The sequence below is a fragment of the Leptidea sinapis genome, chromosome 36, assembly GCF_905404315.1.
Source record: "Leptidea sinapis chromosome 36, ilLepSina1.1, whole genome shotgun sequence".
NCBI classification, from domain to species: Eukaryota; Metazoa; Arthropoda; class Insecta; order Lepidoptera; family Pieridae; genus Leptidea; species Leptidea sinapis.
This window is the reverse complement of record NC_066300.1, coordinates 336,400-353,731: the sequence shown is the minus strand read 5'-3', so window position 1 is coordinate 353,731 and position 17,332 is coordinate 336,400. Positions and strand designations below refer to the sequence as shown.

General features: G+C 34.8%; 1 protein-coding gene across 1 annotated transcript in view; it reads right to left on the bottom strand.

The window, feature by feature from the left end:
• The window catches only part of LOC126975513 (RNA-binding protein MEX3B), a 60,071-nt gene extending 43,075 nt beyond the window's left edge, over positions 1-16,996 (bottom strand). The window contains exon 1 of the mRNA XM_050823448.1: positions 16,619-16,996. Coding sequence (XP_050679405.1) covers positions 16,619-16,859 — 241 coding nt within the window. The 5' untranslated portion in view covers positions 16,860-16,996. The remainder of the gene's footprint in view (positions 1-16,618) is intronic.
• Positions 16,997-17,332: the final 336 nt, after the last annotated feature.

Below are 17,332 nucleotides of genomic sequence, written 5' to 3'. Positions count from 1 at the left end.
AACTAGTTCAAGGTTTAAAATTAACATGTCGCGTTCCGTCAATGGGCGGCTTTATTTTTGTTTGCGAGAGGTCGACTTCAGGTCGCAGAAGTCACCCGGTATGGGTGCGATCATAAAACATCTCGATCACAAAGAGTCTTGTTTCATATTTTATACAAACATAATGCAAACGAGTTATATTGACAGTTTTTTTGCCAATTAGTTCATGGTCTAAAGTAGAACGTCATTGTTGAATCGATAATAAATATTCGAAAAGGATTCGATTCAATATTAATTAGCAACATATAATAAGTATCGGGCCGAGAATGCTGATTTAATTGTTGCAAATAATACAAAAAGTGTTTGATGACGGCGACATTAAGTTATTTAGTATGAGTGCAATGCACTGGGAACTGACCGCGTTAGGTTGGCAACACTACGCGGAGAGCGAGACCAATGAGCGCCTAATCGAAGCGTAAACAATAATTATTTCTAATTCAAATATTACTTGTGAGTGACGACAACTGTCCTGTGGAAAATACAATCGACAAAAAAATCATATAAAAGAACGTGAGCGGTCGTGGGACACCGTCAGGGAGACTGTCGGTCTTGCGTTCAAGCCTTATTGAGTCCAGTATAAGTTTGAGAACTACACACGCAACCTTCCCTGTAATGTAAGGGCGTCGAATAATAAAGTTTGACGGGCAGCATTTGACAATGTAATTTGAACTACGGGCACGATGCGAGAGTGTCGTTCTTTCTTTACGTGACTATTTCTTAGAGCTCCCTATGTATGCGGTACGCCGCGTTAAAAAACCATGTTCCAAAACTAAGAAGTTTACATTTAAACTTAAATTTCTTGAAGGGTGATTAAATATTGTAAATTAATTTTATTTCATGGTTTCTTTTTTTACTCATTGGCAGAATCCGATAAGAGGTTACCAATTACCAAAAGGTAGTTGGCTGTAATGGAATTATAAGATTATGTCAGATTATATTGTAAGTACCTCTCACCTGATAAGGGACGAAAGGGCTTAGCGCCCGAAATGTCAGATCAAAAATCTGAGAATGATAAGAAAATCTTGTTTTGCCATTAAATACAATTAGTCTGCTACATACAATATATAAATCAACCCCAGCAGATTTTATTATAATAAGCTGTAGTAGATAGCTACTATAATATTTTTAATTCTTATATATATATATATATTATCAAGTCAAACGAGAACAAATTATAAAACAGAAAATATTTGTCATAAACAATCATTCTTTCAATTTAATCGATTGCCTACTAACAAATACCTTTATTAGGTTATAAATAAAAAAAAAGTAATTAATGTTTTACATTGTACATTACATACCTACATTTAAATGCTAATATTAAGTCAGAATGTACTAGGCTAGCATAATGCAGCACAAGTCACAGCGTAATGACTGAGTTGATGGATGTTACTTTCCAATGAAGTTCAAATGATAAATTGCGATGATGACGCCACGCCACGCCACGCCACCGTAGGTCAGTGAGGCGAGGAATGCTCCACTGTAATGTTATTATACGTAAATCAAACACGCCCTAGCAAAACTGAAAGCGAATCAAAAGGTGTAATTAGAAAGAAGCGGCCAAGTGCGACTCTTGTTCGCGCACCGTTTTTAAATAGATTTTATTCGTTTCTTTTTTACTATTAACTTTTTAATTAATAATAATAGTAGTAGTAATAGTAAAAGTAAATGTCTATGAAGTGTGCCAGAATACAATTAATATATGTTGCTACTAAAACGTTGTGTAGGTACTGGAGCACATGACGCAAGTCCTAAGTCTCTCTAGTCGCCTCGAGCCGACCTTAGCCGTGAACGAGCGTGACGACTCAGTCTCAATCAATATCCACAAAATAAAGTCATCAGGACTTCTAAATAAGTGTTTACTTCAAATAGTCTACAAACAATATATTTCGCTATTTCCATTATTTATTTATTTGGTTGCTTCAATAATGTTCCGAAAAAAAAAAACTAATGAAAAATGAAACCACTACACAGTTTTTTACTCCAAAATCATCCAAGTCAATAAAGGTTAAAACGCTAAGGTTGCATAAAAAATGAGTTTTAGTATATCTAAATGATATATTTAACAGCTAAGATCTCAATTCGCGAGCTATCGGAGCGTGAACTTTATATAATTGGCATTTTACTTGATACGTAGGTACAGGGGACCACCTCACCGCGTCCTCAAAGTCACTAAAGTCACTTTGTTAAAAAACAGGCCACCGGCGGATTATACGCTAAGAGATGCCGAACACTTTGACTTGATCATTGTGTTGACTATAACAAGTAGGTAATTGTTACTACTCGAGTGGTAATTTAGAACCAAAACTTAAAAAAAAATACAGTTGCTATTTGGTGCCAATTTTTCCAGTCTCATGAGTTACATAATTAAAAATTAAAAGATATATGTTAGTATACAGAAAAACTACATTTTACAAGTGCGTAGATTTTGCTTTCAATTCAATGTATAACTTTTACTTATAAAATACTTATTTGCAATATTAATAAAATAATTCATGATGTATATTTATTTATTTAAATGTTTTGCATCTACCTAAGGACTTTGTACTATCGTTAAATCGGGAGAAATAACATTTTATTATTTTCCGATTAAATTACAAATTTATGAGTGAAAATCTAATAGACATAAAAGAACCAACATCTCTTAGCGTAGAACTTATATAAGTATGTGCAATTTAGCAGACATTTTATTTTAAAATATATAAAATATGTCAAGCACGGTCGCGCTTTGATCTATGGCGGGCTCAGTGGCCGACATCAGGCAGACCGGACTAATCACCTGGTAAACGTGATCTTAATCTATTTATATTTCGTATTTTAAATATAACAGCTCTATCTAATGGACCGCAAAATTTGGTCGTTCGGAAGCAAGACGTTATTGGACCTTGACCCTTTACGAGAAATTGAATTGTGATATATATAAAGAGGTGTATACCCCTATATTTCACTTTGCAGGTTGCAAGTTGATGCCTTTAAGGGTGTAGAAGGTACGGGGGTTGAAACATATGATTTATAAAAATGTGTGATTATCATCAATCTAAAAAGATTTAGATTTTTCCAAAAATTTCTAGAAATTTCCAGAATGATTAAGAAAGTTCTAAAATAGATGCCACGGTTTTGAAAATGCTTAGTTTAACAGTTATATGTTATATGATTTAATATATGAATGTCTGATTACTGTGTAATTAGTCGTAAGATATTAATGTAAAAACAAGTAAGATCAATAAATTAATAATATTAAGGAAAATGTATCTTCCTATAGATGAAAAAATTGTAAAGTAAGTTGTGATAGATTATTAACATTAACAAATAACTATAAGAAGCGCAATCATTACTGCTTATCGATACTTTTTCTCTATAATTATTAATAAACCACAATATACAAAAATGAGCAATATTTGTATCTGTACGTATCTCCGCTATTTTGTATTTTTAATTATTAAATGTAACTAATATAGAGCATGCAGCTCTCAAACTCACACAGAAATAAATACACAGCACTCGACAACATATTATGAGGTATATGGTATTCATTGAACGTAACAAATTAATATTGTTCACAGTTTCTTTAAGAGAATTACATAACTACTATGGCCTTCGATAACCTATTATAATAGTAATAATTAAAATTTATTTAAAAAGTACATACTGTTTGTGGTATTATTTTGTATCTTGCCAGAACCCTTTTACGACTCTCACTTGGTCGATTTATTTTAAAACCTCTTATAGTTAAGCACAGCCGGGTAAGTGAAATAATGGAATATATTTATTAGGTACATTGGAGTCCGAAAACAAGGCCATTTAACAATTTCATGGTCCAATACATAATTTAGAACATTCATTTTCCAATAGGCATGACGTTATTAGTTTTTCGTCTTAAAAGCGATAAAATCTAAATTGATTGTTTATACTTTATAGTTTTGAAATTAATATATGGAGCGGTGTCATCAAAGGAGACCGACCAATATAACCCGACCTAGGAACAATAGTTCGTGTCATATATCGATGTTTGAATACTAAGGTCATGACAAATCGGTCGTTAGCCCGTGTTGGGACCGTGAGACGTGAATCCGCGACGTAGACTTATAACAGATGTCGTCGACTAGTCGGTAGGCATTCTAATGACTTGAGGCATATTTGAGAATCGTTACAATAAATTTATTGGCTTTGTTAGACACGGCTTCTTTTATATGGCGACGACTACACGGGTCACCTCATGGTAGGTGATCACCGCACCTAATAAACACACATTGGTAGTTGGCGGTCGAGGATCGAACAAGGGTTTAACCTCTTGCGTGACTCATTAAATATATCTATACTACAACAAATACATTAAGGTTTTCTATGACACGCGTTGTCTGCGTGACACTTCACAGTAACACATCCTGTATATAAAATTCGTTGAATGGTAAAAAAAAAATTTGTCTCTGAAGTTAGTCATACAAAATATTTGGATTCTTAGTATACACACATATAAACATTCAGTAGGTACTAAATGTCAAATTTAAGCCCGATATATATTTTCTAATTTACAAGTACAAAGTAGCAAATACAAGTCAAGATATCTGGCGAGCCCATTGTAACAAATTTATTTGAAATCATTTCCATAGGACATAGATAAAATATAAAAAAATGCGGGCCCAATGGCCCTTTAGGTACCTTTTTGTATATATATCTATAGTAACTATTCTAAACTATTAGGAAATTACTTTCATATTTAATAGGGATAATAACAATATAAAAGTTAGTGTATGTATTGGTACAATGAAAATAATATTTATATACAACGAATATTAGAGTCCCGCGGGAGACCCGCGCCTCATCAATTAAGGGAAGTGTGTTTGTGTGTCGCCTCTTGATCAAAAGTGTCGCTTTACTTCTAGTGGAAAAGGTGGGCTGTTTGAAACTTACCCGAGATCACTTAAAATAAATGATGGAAGTAAGATACCATAACCAACAACAGTGACAACTGATCATCCTCATTGTCAAGTTAGTAAGTATCAAAATTTTAAGCATTCAATTGAAAACTCGACCAAAATAATGCAAATGTTGTCATCAACTTTCACTGTTTTCGACTGACGCACTCGCAACTCATTTTCCAATCGTTAAACATCAAAAACAATATGGCCGAGAACAAAGCGAATAACTCTCGAGCAAAAACGAGATATCGCTTAAGTTTGAACTAAAAAAAGAATTTCCGAGAAGCATTGACCGACTCGCCAATTATAATAAAATCGTTCAATACCGCCGGCGATGTATCGATTTAACATAATATTTAGATATGAACAAATTATATCGCATATTTAGAAACGATTTTATATATCTCTAAAGGCGCGACAGTATGCATGAGTTTAATTTACAAAACAGTATCGTTTAAGTGATTTTAAAAATCCACGTAAACGATTTGATGATATTAAAGAACAAATTGAGTGGCCAAATAATATCGGGTGTCGGTGTTCTGAAAAATAAAACATGTGAAATACAAAGCGGCCGGCGCTCGTCCGACTCCATCACACTCACGATTATTATTGAGGAATGTAGCTCTACTGCTCTCGCTGTCCCGAGCCTGATAGTATCACAATACTTAATTAAAAACTAATGTTATTTGTTAACTCAATATAAAATAATATAGTTAAGCTTTGTTTTGTAAAGTTCAAAAAACCATAACTCTCTACCATACAACATTTCAAACTAACATATTTTTATTCCGAAATAATAGTAGACGACGATAATTAAAATTCCACACTACCTCGTAAAAACCAGTTTTGCTCAACGTTTTCTTGCATTTGCCTGTTAAATTTATTTACTCAAGTAAATAAGCTCGAATATATTATTAATTTGTCTAAAAATATATACTGCATTCTCTAGACTACGCCTTTGCCGAAGCCCTGCTTAAAATAACCCATTAAGGTTTTACAAAACACACTCACACAATCACTGTTAAAATCATACATATATATACGCGTTTATATTCATAGATATTGCTTACTTATATTATTATATTACCCTTACTTGTATCAAATATTTTTAGAACTCATGAAAACTTTAATTTTACCCTCACTCATGAACCTGTTTGGTAACTTAATTGTATTTATATGTTCACTGGTTTTCCACGATACAGACACGCCTAGTGTGGAAAGCGCTGCTAATTTATATTTTTATGTATCCATTTTGTCAGTAAATATATTATTATTTTTTTCATTTCATTTGTATATTTATCAAGTCAAGTAACAGGGGACTAATTTTTATCATTGATTATTTTAATCAATAAAGTGAGATTCACTTTAATTAATCAGGATAACAGAAAAAAAGATGATGAATATCGGCGTCTATACATAGCTATGTTTAAATCAATTTATATTTTCATCTGGTGCATTAGCTATTGCAGCTTCATAATAAATATAATTATAAGTATGTCATTCTATAAGTACCTGCCTCTTACTAAATAAATTGCTAAATTTGCTGCATGATGCTAGCAAAAAATATAAAGTTGTACGATCGGCCAGTAAATCATAACTATAAAACACTGCCTGAGGGTTCACACAAGTTGTACAAACAGGAACGCTTGTTACACTCAACCATGACCTAACTCAACTTTGGTAATTATATTTCTGACATTCATAACATTATACTAATATGTGAGAAGTATTCATTTCATTATTGTCGTTTTTAATTTGGTTTGCCATAATTTATTTTTGAGTAACTAGATTTTATATACACAACATGTGATAAGAGTTAAAGGAATTAGATTAAACAAATACTTGTTTTTTTAAATTGCTATAAATACAGTTGTCTTGAAGGTTAACCACTGACCAGACGACTTTCCTCGGACGATCTTTAATTGGCGGTCGGCAGTCGGCAGGTGGCGTATGGGCTTTCAGTAGAAACCCGTATGAAATAACTAACGATGCAGAATAATGTGCCAGCATGCGATGACAACAGCAACTCGATATCAAGCATTGAACATTTCCACCAGGGAAATATCGGCTTACAAGGACGAAATCACATGCCACCCACTAACTTAAAACATAATATTCGTTCACAATTATGTGTCCTCGGTACCTTGCACTTTGTAGAAAATCATTACAGACCTCGCCTACTCGGTTGCTTGTCTGTCTCTAAACATGTTCTAAACGTAAAGTTAAATAAAAATATAAAAAAAAAATCAAGTTCCAAATTTCTATATTTGATATTAAAATATATATACAAAATTACTTAAATCTACTTATTAAAGCAATTTACAACTAAGCCTTATATATGTAGGTATCAGTAAACTTATTTCTACAACCCTATCTACGTGTTGGGGGATAAAACTTTATTATGCTTAAAAACTAATACATGAGGTTTGTGGGGGGGAATCCAGGTAGCTAGGAAAACCTGGCTATTTGCTATGATATAACGTAATATTAATCGTAACATCAAAAAAAAATCCCCACAGCAATATATATTCAAAAGTCAAATTCAAATAGTTATATTCAAATTAGGATGTGACATCACTTATTGAAAGTCAAAAACTAACAACTATTATATTAAGTAATAAATATTATGTTTATAGTTAGTTTAATCATTACAATAAATAAAAAATCAAATTAATTATATTTTCTGTTCAACATCTTAAATAATTATTGTGCCATAAAATATCTTATAAAATATCTTCAACAACTTGAGAAAAATGCGAAAATAATGAACACACATCATCTAACCATTTAATATAGAGATCGCAGGTAAAAGTTTTTACTGCAGGTAAGGTATTACGAGAAACGAACCCAACCCGATATAATAATAGCCTGGAGCAATCGAAAACTTTTGGAAACTTGAACAACAATACATTTTTTTATAATGAACATCTTTTGTTGGTTCGCGTTAAAATTGCCACTTCATTGAGAGTTATTTTCTTAATTATTGCTGGTAATGTTTCGTTTCCGCTTTGTTTGATAACCAAGACTTCCACAACCGAACAGATTGTGTACAAACACATAATAAATCATTCTCTAAGCGATTACACTTAACGAACACTACACAATATGTTGTCAAATATTGTGTTGGATTATTTTTCAAAGAAACGTTAAGAAAACTCCTAATCTAATGATTTGTGTAAATACATAGTATAATATATTCCTCATGAACACAAGCGACCGTCCAAATGATCTAAAAGTTATATAGACTAAGACAAATAAATACTTATTATGGTTTTCAAAGTGTGCTAGGAGATTATTTCATTAAAAAATATATAACTAAAAAAAAGGAATGCTACAGGTACAAGAGTTTTACTTATTTGTATAAAGCGTAAATAGTCTTAATAATATTAACTCAAATTATTTTTTCTATATATGTCTCTAGAACAACTACACGTAACGAAAATGCTACGTTATAATTATACATATTCTAAATACATTGTCTTTTCATTTGAATAATAACTTATTTCTAGACTTGTGTAATTAATGTGATACAATATCTATATGAAATATGGAAATACTTGTAGTCATTCAGGAAACAATAAGTTAATATAATAATAAAGGTATCAAAATAATACAACTATATTTCTGGCAATGTCAGATGTTCCTACTATGAGATTTAACGTGTTCAACAAACAATTTGTACTTAATACATTGTTTATACATCATACAATTGCGACCATTCACTAGAACATGAGTATCACGAAGTGATTCTGTTTTCTTGTACTTTGTACTAGTACTTTTCAAATAAATGTGATATCCATATTTTATCTCATAATTATCCTACCATAATGATAACGAAATAGAAATGGAAAGGAAACAAGTGATCTCTTCTAATTCCTTTGAAAGAAAAAACCTAATGACATGTAACAATAACTTTTTTATAAAACAGAAACCATTGATTCTTGTCATTTCAAACGATGATAATTCATTATATTATTCGACATTGTATGGAAACTTTATTTTAACGCAGTATGTGACCTAAAAAAGAGGAGGTTGTGACCACCGCGTACCTTCTGATTTGCAACAAGAGTGCCGTATGTGCTATGTAGTATGGGTTGCTTTAATTACTAATGTTTTACTAAAGAGTAACTAGTCCCCAGGTGGAATTATAACTGTTTTCCCGCGCGATTATTAGCAAAAATAGCGGCGAACAAGTATTGAATACAAATACAGCCAGTACAATAACAATAACCCACCCTACTAGAGCGCTCGTTGTATTTCTCACGCAGTAACCAACGTACAACGCAGCTGTCACTACGTAAGTACTGAGTACCCGTTATTTCGGTACTATTTTGAAAATGCCAGAACTACCGCAGGGTAAATGTTCTCACATCGGTACTGTAACTGTCTCTAAGTTATTGAAATTAAGTGAAATCTTTTAAATATATTTGACTAGAATAAGTGTTATAGTAATTCTAAAAGATATGTAGAACTAACTTTTTTTGTTATTTAGTCTGAATAAAGTTTAGCCAAAGTATATATTATGTAATAAAAAATCCCAAAGAAACGCGAAAAATTAAATTCAGATAGAAAAATAAAACACAGAAACAATCAATGGCAATGGTGTAATTTAAGCACGTATGTAGGAAGTAATTTACGCTTTAATTCACAATGGATTAAAGTTTTACAATAACTGCCCACCTGCTATTTTTTTTGCCCGAATATAACTTGGTAACTGGTTCACGTGTGTGTGTCCAATGCCCTTGTATAATTGGACATATTATATTAATTAATAGCCATGGAAGTCATTAAATTAAAAGAAATAGTAACTATATAAGACCTTACTATTCTAACTATAAATGACGAAATAATGAGAGAGTATTGTTAAGTGCAATTTTTTTTTTATAAAACTCAACGCAAAAGTATATGTTTGCCGTTCAAGGGTATCCTGTTACAACGTAAAAATGAAAAATCAATTTATCACTCATTTAATTTAAAAACCCGTACAAAAGATATTATTAAGCTACCGATGTCTCGTAAAAGGACATTAAATTGACGCATTTACATCAGCGATTATTTGAGTTATCAATAAATTATTTCAAAAGTGAAGACAGTTGGAGCAAGCAGGTGCTCAAGCTGTGACGCCCGTTGCAAGAAACCACTTCGGTGCCTCCCGGGCGACGGTTGAAAGCAGATGGCGAACGGTGAACACAGTAATGACAACTGTACTTAACATTTACGAAATTTATTCATTTATAACCAGTCTATTAACATACCCACAACTATAATAATATATTGTAAAGTTTCTAATGTTTCGATAGGTAAGTGGAAATATTTAAACTTTTGATGATACTTAAGTTTTACAGTCCTAATTTGTTAAAACCAACTTCAAGAACCACATTATTGTACTAGGTTAAGATCGACATATGACAACATAATATCCCAGCATGTCTGTGTGCTACACATTGACTGGTCCGCGTTAACTTCATATCCTGTCATTAACCACAGACAAGATGATAAACAAGTCTTTTTCATTCTCATAATGCGAGCCATGTCGAATAAATGCATCAGAGACTGTGTTTTAGTTCTTCTAGAAATATAATGAACCTCTGGATACATGTTTGAAATGGCCTAAGGAGTAAATCGAAGTGGGAGTGAGTCTAATTCCAAGTGGCCGCAGTCTGACAGCTCGAGATGGATTGTTGTCAACATTAGCAAGACACCGACTTGTCACCATATATAACAAAATTATAAGTATATCAACAAGCGAAACAAACGTAATAAAAATCAAAGAGAAATAAATCTAAATACCATCCACATACGATCTCATTTAACACAGCTGTACGTTGACGTTTAAGACTCAATAAAATGTATAATAAATAATCATTCGCGTCCACAAGTACCGTCGTGAGATATATGACATTCAATTTCAAACTCAGAGACAAAAGGGCTGAAAGTTCATAATTAAATGAAGGAGAATCATTTCGCGCCGGATTATGAGTTTATTCGTGTAGCCGCGGCAATTAGGAAGTCGTTCATTAGGGTCCCTAAGTTGTGCAGACGCGGGGGTGCCGCCGCGGCCGTCACACTGTGTCGCAACATTTCTTTTGCAATCGGCACATTCACTTGTTTAAATCACAATTCTTTGCCTAGTGTTTCAATTTAATCTTGTTACACCAACTTCCAATGCAAACAAGAGCGTGCTAACACGACCCGTTCCCAAAACTGGCGCCACGCAAACAGACAGAGAGAGCGATAGATACATCTTGAAATAAACTTCAGATTTCATCTCCGTAGACATACATCCGAGGATCCCATTTCCGAAAGCAGGATGCAAGATGCGGTTAGCGGCATCCCAGAGCGCATCTGTCAAGTTACACAAAAAATGGGGCCATGGAATTTCGGGACGACTCCCCGCCAGTACACATGCTTGTTTATTTTTTACCGCAGTAGTTTCATTCAAAAATTGTCAACGGTTTAGATTTGTGTAATCTTGTTAAAGTAATAGCAGTTACCTAAAAACTAATTCCGTGATGTTCAACATGTAAAGACGATTGTGAACACCAATTAAAATATCATAGTAGTCAAAAATTAATGTGGTTCCAACTAATGTTGTCTATGAAATATAAGACTCAATGAATATTATGAATTTTTATTAAAAGTTTCTAAAGCTCTTTCAAGCGATAAGTAAACTTTTTAAGTCTATTAAAAAGTTCTTTTCAGTGTAAGAATAGTTATTATATTGAATGAACGTACCAGGTATGCAGAAGTGTACAGGAGCTAAAGCCTTGACCCTGAGTGTGGTGGCGACGACCGGAACGCACGCTGACCAACACTGAGAATCTCATCGACTCCCTCTAAGTACCTACTATTATTACCTACTATCAGAGCTATACTACGAATATTGTGGAATCAACACACAATTAATTCTAAAATACTCTGCTTCTATAATGATATAATTAATGAAAGTAATAAAAGTACATCAGGTATAAGTTATACAAAGCGGGTATCATTAGATATGTCATTGATTTCGTTTATTCCTAGTCGTTACTGATGCAGGTTTTTTTGTAAAATTGTACCGTTCAAGTCAGGAATGGAGGTCGTAGCAGGGGTTGGCAGTCATTGATGCGGAACCGGTCCTGCCTCGTCTACTAGAACCGGATTGTGACGGACGGGGATGAATTACACATCGACATGACCACAAATCACAATATAATTTAGACACTAGGTATAATTTATATCGTTCATTATTTTAAAGGGGATATGGTTTAACTCTTGAAGTATATAAGATCATAATTATAATATTAAGGGTCTTCAATGTCTACATTTACCAAAAGTAAAATTTACATGATCCACGACAGCGCGACGCGCCACTACAAATCAAAACAACAAACATGCCGACAGGATCCGATCGTCTTGAGACAATCGAATAACGAATCCGCAATCGACACTAGAGTTCGAGAGACGGACGTGACGTCACGCAATGTCCGCACCTACTCGAGAATTATAAACAGCCTCTTTTTGGATATTGCTGAGCACATGTCATTGAAATAAGCAGAATTAATGGGCCGGCCACACGGCCTCGTGCGTTAACTTGTACGAGACTTGTGCGTTGCAACGACTTCATGAATTATGAAGACCGCATATATTGATTCAAAATGTGTATGTGTTGACCGTGGTGTATTGTAATTTAGAGAATAAATAATAAAGAACTTGCCAAAGGAACTATAACAGATGTTCACTTAAGAATGTGTTGCTATAGCAACGTTAGTTAATAAAAAGCTCTGCACAAGTCGGCCGTGTGTCGAGCCTTTATAGTTTCGTATTACGTATGTACTAAAGGCGATATTCCAATTCCCATTAGATTACTCAATGGATGTGTTTTATATTCTTGTCATATGAAAGCTTGTAGTTATAAGGTCGTAATTACGTATCGAGTTGAATTTTAACGGTTTGAACGAAGGTTTGGCCTTTTGTTCGCGAAATCAACTACATGGCTCGATGATTTAATTAATTCTTTGGAAGTAATTAGTGTAGAATAAAATAAAAACAAGTCCAGTAACTTCCAACATCGTGTCCAATACCTTGTTATTGAATATTATTTAATGAAATAGAATGGAGCGCTAGTGACAACAAATGCTTGGATGGTTTGTTAAAGAGAAGGAGATAGATGAAATCAGAATCCATGTTGATATGACGATGTACTGTCTATGTTATCATAAGAGCGAGTCAGGAGTCAGGACAGTGGACAACCAGCCAAGTGCGAGCCGTCCTCACAGCCGCCGTGTTCCGCACCAACCGCGTCGTACAACATTCGAAGAAATTTACTTTTTAAATACTTTTATCAAATAAAGCTATACAAAATTTAATGTTATTATTACAAAAAAAAAGTTAAACACATGTTGATCACTTGTTTCAAAAACTCTTTAGATGTCGCTTATATAGAAATATTTAGACATTGTATAACAAAACAAGTCGAAGCTATAGTATTTTCTTTCATTAACGCGAGTGTAACACATTTAAATAAAACACTTTTAGAGAATTAAAACGTGTGTGTAATTGTAACTGTTTTTATATTGGATTATTGCGTAAAAGTTAGATTTTTATTTTAGTTAATCCGACGTTTCAAGACCTTTTCAGAACTCATTTTCAGGCGGACTGCAGATGAAATGAGTAAAAGATAGAAGTTGTCATAGTTGTTATTATGAAGTTAAGCGCCATTAATTGCCTCGGAAGTGGTATTTGCTAAATTAAAAATGTAACTTTTACGCAAAAATCTAATGTAAAAACAGTTACAATAACACGCGTTTAAAAGTGTTTTATTTAAAAGTTTTAGCGATGTTTAAATTATTTTTTGAAATAGCACTGATATTATTTAATTTTCCAAAGTGGCCAATTGTTATTAATTGTTATAGTGGCTAGGATAAAATACACAATACAAATGTTACAATTTCATAAACCGCATGTTTATGACATAGACTATAGATGAAGGTTTATGAGATATAGTCTTGTTTGTTATAGGGTTGTGTGGCTCAGGTGACACACACACGAGCTGACAGCCTGGTCAGGCGTCACCAATTTGATAATGTCAATGTGTGCCTTATTTATATTTATTATTTATATTACTCAGGAGGATGCTCTCTGATTGTTTACGTCTTTGTTTATGAATTGGGGACTTGGCACATTTTAGCTGCACATACAACAATGCAACCAACCAACTGCACCCCATAACTATTAAATTAATTAAAAAAATATTTACGCAACAGAAACTTGAAAGGGCCATTCAAGACAGCAGGTACTTGAAGCTTTCTTAAGAATTCATAAAAAATATAAATCGGCACGCGGGATCAAAGAGCTTTTGTAATGAGGCTGTTCCTACGTACAATTGTGTGATTACGCAGTGTGCTCTTTCTATGGAGCTTTTTGTTGGCAGTATTGTGGGAGTCGGCATTCATGTCCTCGATTTATTTTTGAGCTTTCATTGCAGAAGTCGTAAGAGAAGTTAAGATCGAGTCGCGAACAATACAGTCCACTATACTATCATTCGCTATATATACTTCCTGTTCTTTCATGGTTGTAAGGACAATATTATAATCAATAAATTCTGTACTTCCTTTAACGAGAAGGACAATTTCGTCTCAGTTTTTAGAACTCGGCAGTGGTGTTTGAAATAAATCCTATTAAATAAAAGCGTAACATTAAAATAACATGTGTAGGGCTGATCGACTACTATCAAGAGACCCTGATCCCATCATAGATTGCTGACAATTTTAGTCAGTTATGAGGATACAAAATGCTGAGCTGGTCCGCAATTACGTTACTTTTAAATATAAGATGGTAATTGTGATTAGGAAAGTCATTTTACTAACTTTATCCTTCAAACTGAACCACAAAAATACTATCACATGAGTGCTTAGCAGAAAGCAGCGCCGCGTTGGTAGACACCTAGTCCTGTGAAAAGAATCCTCCCAATGGAAAACAAAATCCCAATCCAAAACTACAACTGACATACATCACGTAGGTACATAAATTATCAATCACTCAACTAGATAGTCGAGTTAGGTGAGAGTAACAAATTTAATATGCCTTAACATACATTTGTATAATATATGAACATCCACGACTTGCGCTCCAACATAAGTATTCAACATACAAACTTTACACACACAAGCAAACTTGAGTACGTAATCATGAACCAATATATTTTATTACAATTGCAAAAGACATATCTAATTTAAATGTAATTTTAAAATTTACCTCAATTACAATTATAGAAATATTATTTCGTACAAAAACGGCTCAAACGACACCCGCAATATACAATCATTTTTTATATTTTGTGATCAAATATTGAAAATTAACGAACCTTTATTATTTGTCCACAACCAAGTGGAAGAATATTCCTTTAAACATTAATTATGTATCAATCTAATTATTTGATCATACTTTGAAATGAACCATACAATATTCATTTTCTGAAGTAAACTTATTTTTTGTGACTCCTTATGACATGACCTATCTATTCACCGAGTGAAAGTCGGTTCAGTCGTTTCGGAGATTAAACGAAACAAACAGACATGTTTCCTTGCAATAAAAAATAGATCTTAATTATCAATAGATCGATGAAGGGCAAATAAAATTATAACTAACGACGTACTTATTAACATATCTTTTGAAAACAACTAAATCAATTCAGATTAAATTGACTTCGGTACCTGACTGACGGTAAGTGATCACCGCCGACGCCGCGTTGCAACACCAGGGCGACATAAGATCGAGGAAATGTAATAAAATGTGAATGCCCTAGTTGTTAGCCCGCCCAGTAAACCTATTACTATATAGAACACAGTCAGACGGACGTCTATTAATAAAGTGTCAATACGCGCCCGCGCCCGCGCATCCAACCGCCTGCATGCGGCGGTTATTTTTTAAGTAAGACTTATATGAACAATAAGTTCCATAATAACGGATAAGTACCTACCTATTAAAATAAATGAGAAAAAGTTACAAGTAGAATAAAATAGAGCAATCAATTATATCAAAAAACCTCATTTCACTTGAATGTATATTAGATTAAAAAGTCAGTTATAATTATTATTGCGGGTAGATGTAAAAGTCTTTGGACTAATATAATAGGTATCTAAAAAATTATTAGACCGAAATCGCTTTTTTTCTGCACAAAAATAATGCATTTAGAAAAATTAGTCTCAGATAAGGCCCGAGTGCTTTGTCGGTACTTTTTCATCCGACCCTTACTCGAAAAACCGGCAACCCTCGGTTAACATTTTTTGCTCAACGGCATCTTTTAATTAGGAGATAGGTAGCAAGAGACGCTCGAATGAGATACGGACTTAAAAGAAATATTGCTCAGCCGCCATGGGAACTTAGGACATGCAATTATGTTCACATTAATATGTATACAGTACTTGCAGAAATGCATTGAGGATGCAATAAGCTACGTACGTCTACGAAACTACGAGGTATGACTACGAGACGCGAACCACATATTTGTGAGGGTAAACAAACAACGATGACGGACTGCGGAGTCTGTCAGCCGGCCGCGGCGGATCGAACATAACCTCAACGACACGTGCGCCCTTATATAAGGGAGGTGTCAGCAAGCATGCAACCGACAAGACAGACCGGCTGACATCGGATATACCCTCGGAACTAGAACGTACCTTGTCTCCCGACGATTTCTGCGACGTGCTCGGACGACGGCACTGGCACGCACTCCGTCATGTTCTGTGATTTCTTGGTGCGGTCGTCCGACTGCGGCGCAAATCCCAACGGGCTGGCCAGCGGGTTCCTCGACGGCAGACTCTCGGGGAAGTTTAGCATGCTGAGCTCGAGAGCTAGCTGGAACGCGCGCTGGTCTTCCACCAGGTCGCCGCCCAGTTCTCCGAACAGGCTTGAAGGCATTTCCACTTGTGAAGCAATCTTGGCGGTTTGCGAGAGGTGTTCCTCTCGTCCGTCACTACAAAATATTGTGTCACGCTCGATTGTTTGGAAGCCGCGGTCAATAGCGTGATACACGTGTATGTTTGTCGCGTCGCGGCGGCAGACTGATTTGCCGGCCGGCGCGGCGCGGCTGGCGCACGCGCGCTGCCCGGCGGGGGGCGGGGAGGGGTGTGGGGGTGGGGGGGCGCCCCCCCGCCCCGTCCCGCCCGCAGGGTGGCTGGCTGCATCGCATGCAGCTTCCGCCCGCCCGCCCGCAGGCTCCAGGTAGCGGAGGTACACCTAGGAGGTGCGGCCTACCACCACGTCTGATGATTGTCCCTGAACCCAGCTCCGACCATCCAAGGAGCTCACATACAACCATGAGGTCATTATACAACATTATTATTTACGTGTACTAGCAATGTCTAGAGATGCTATAACATTAACATGGAAGG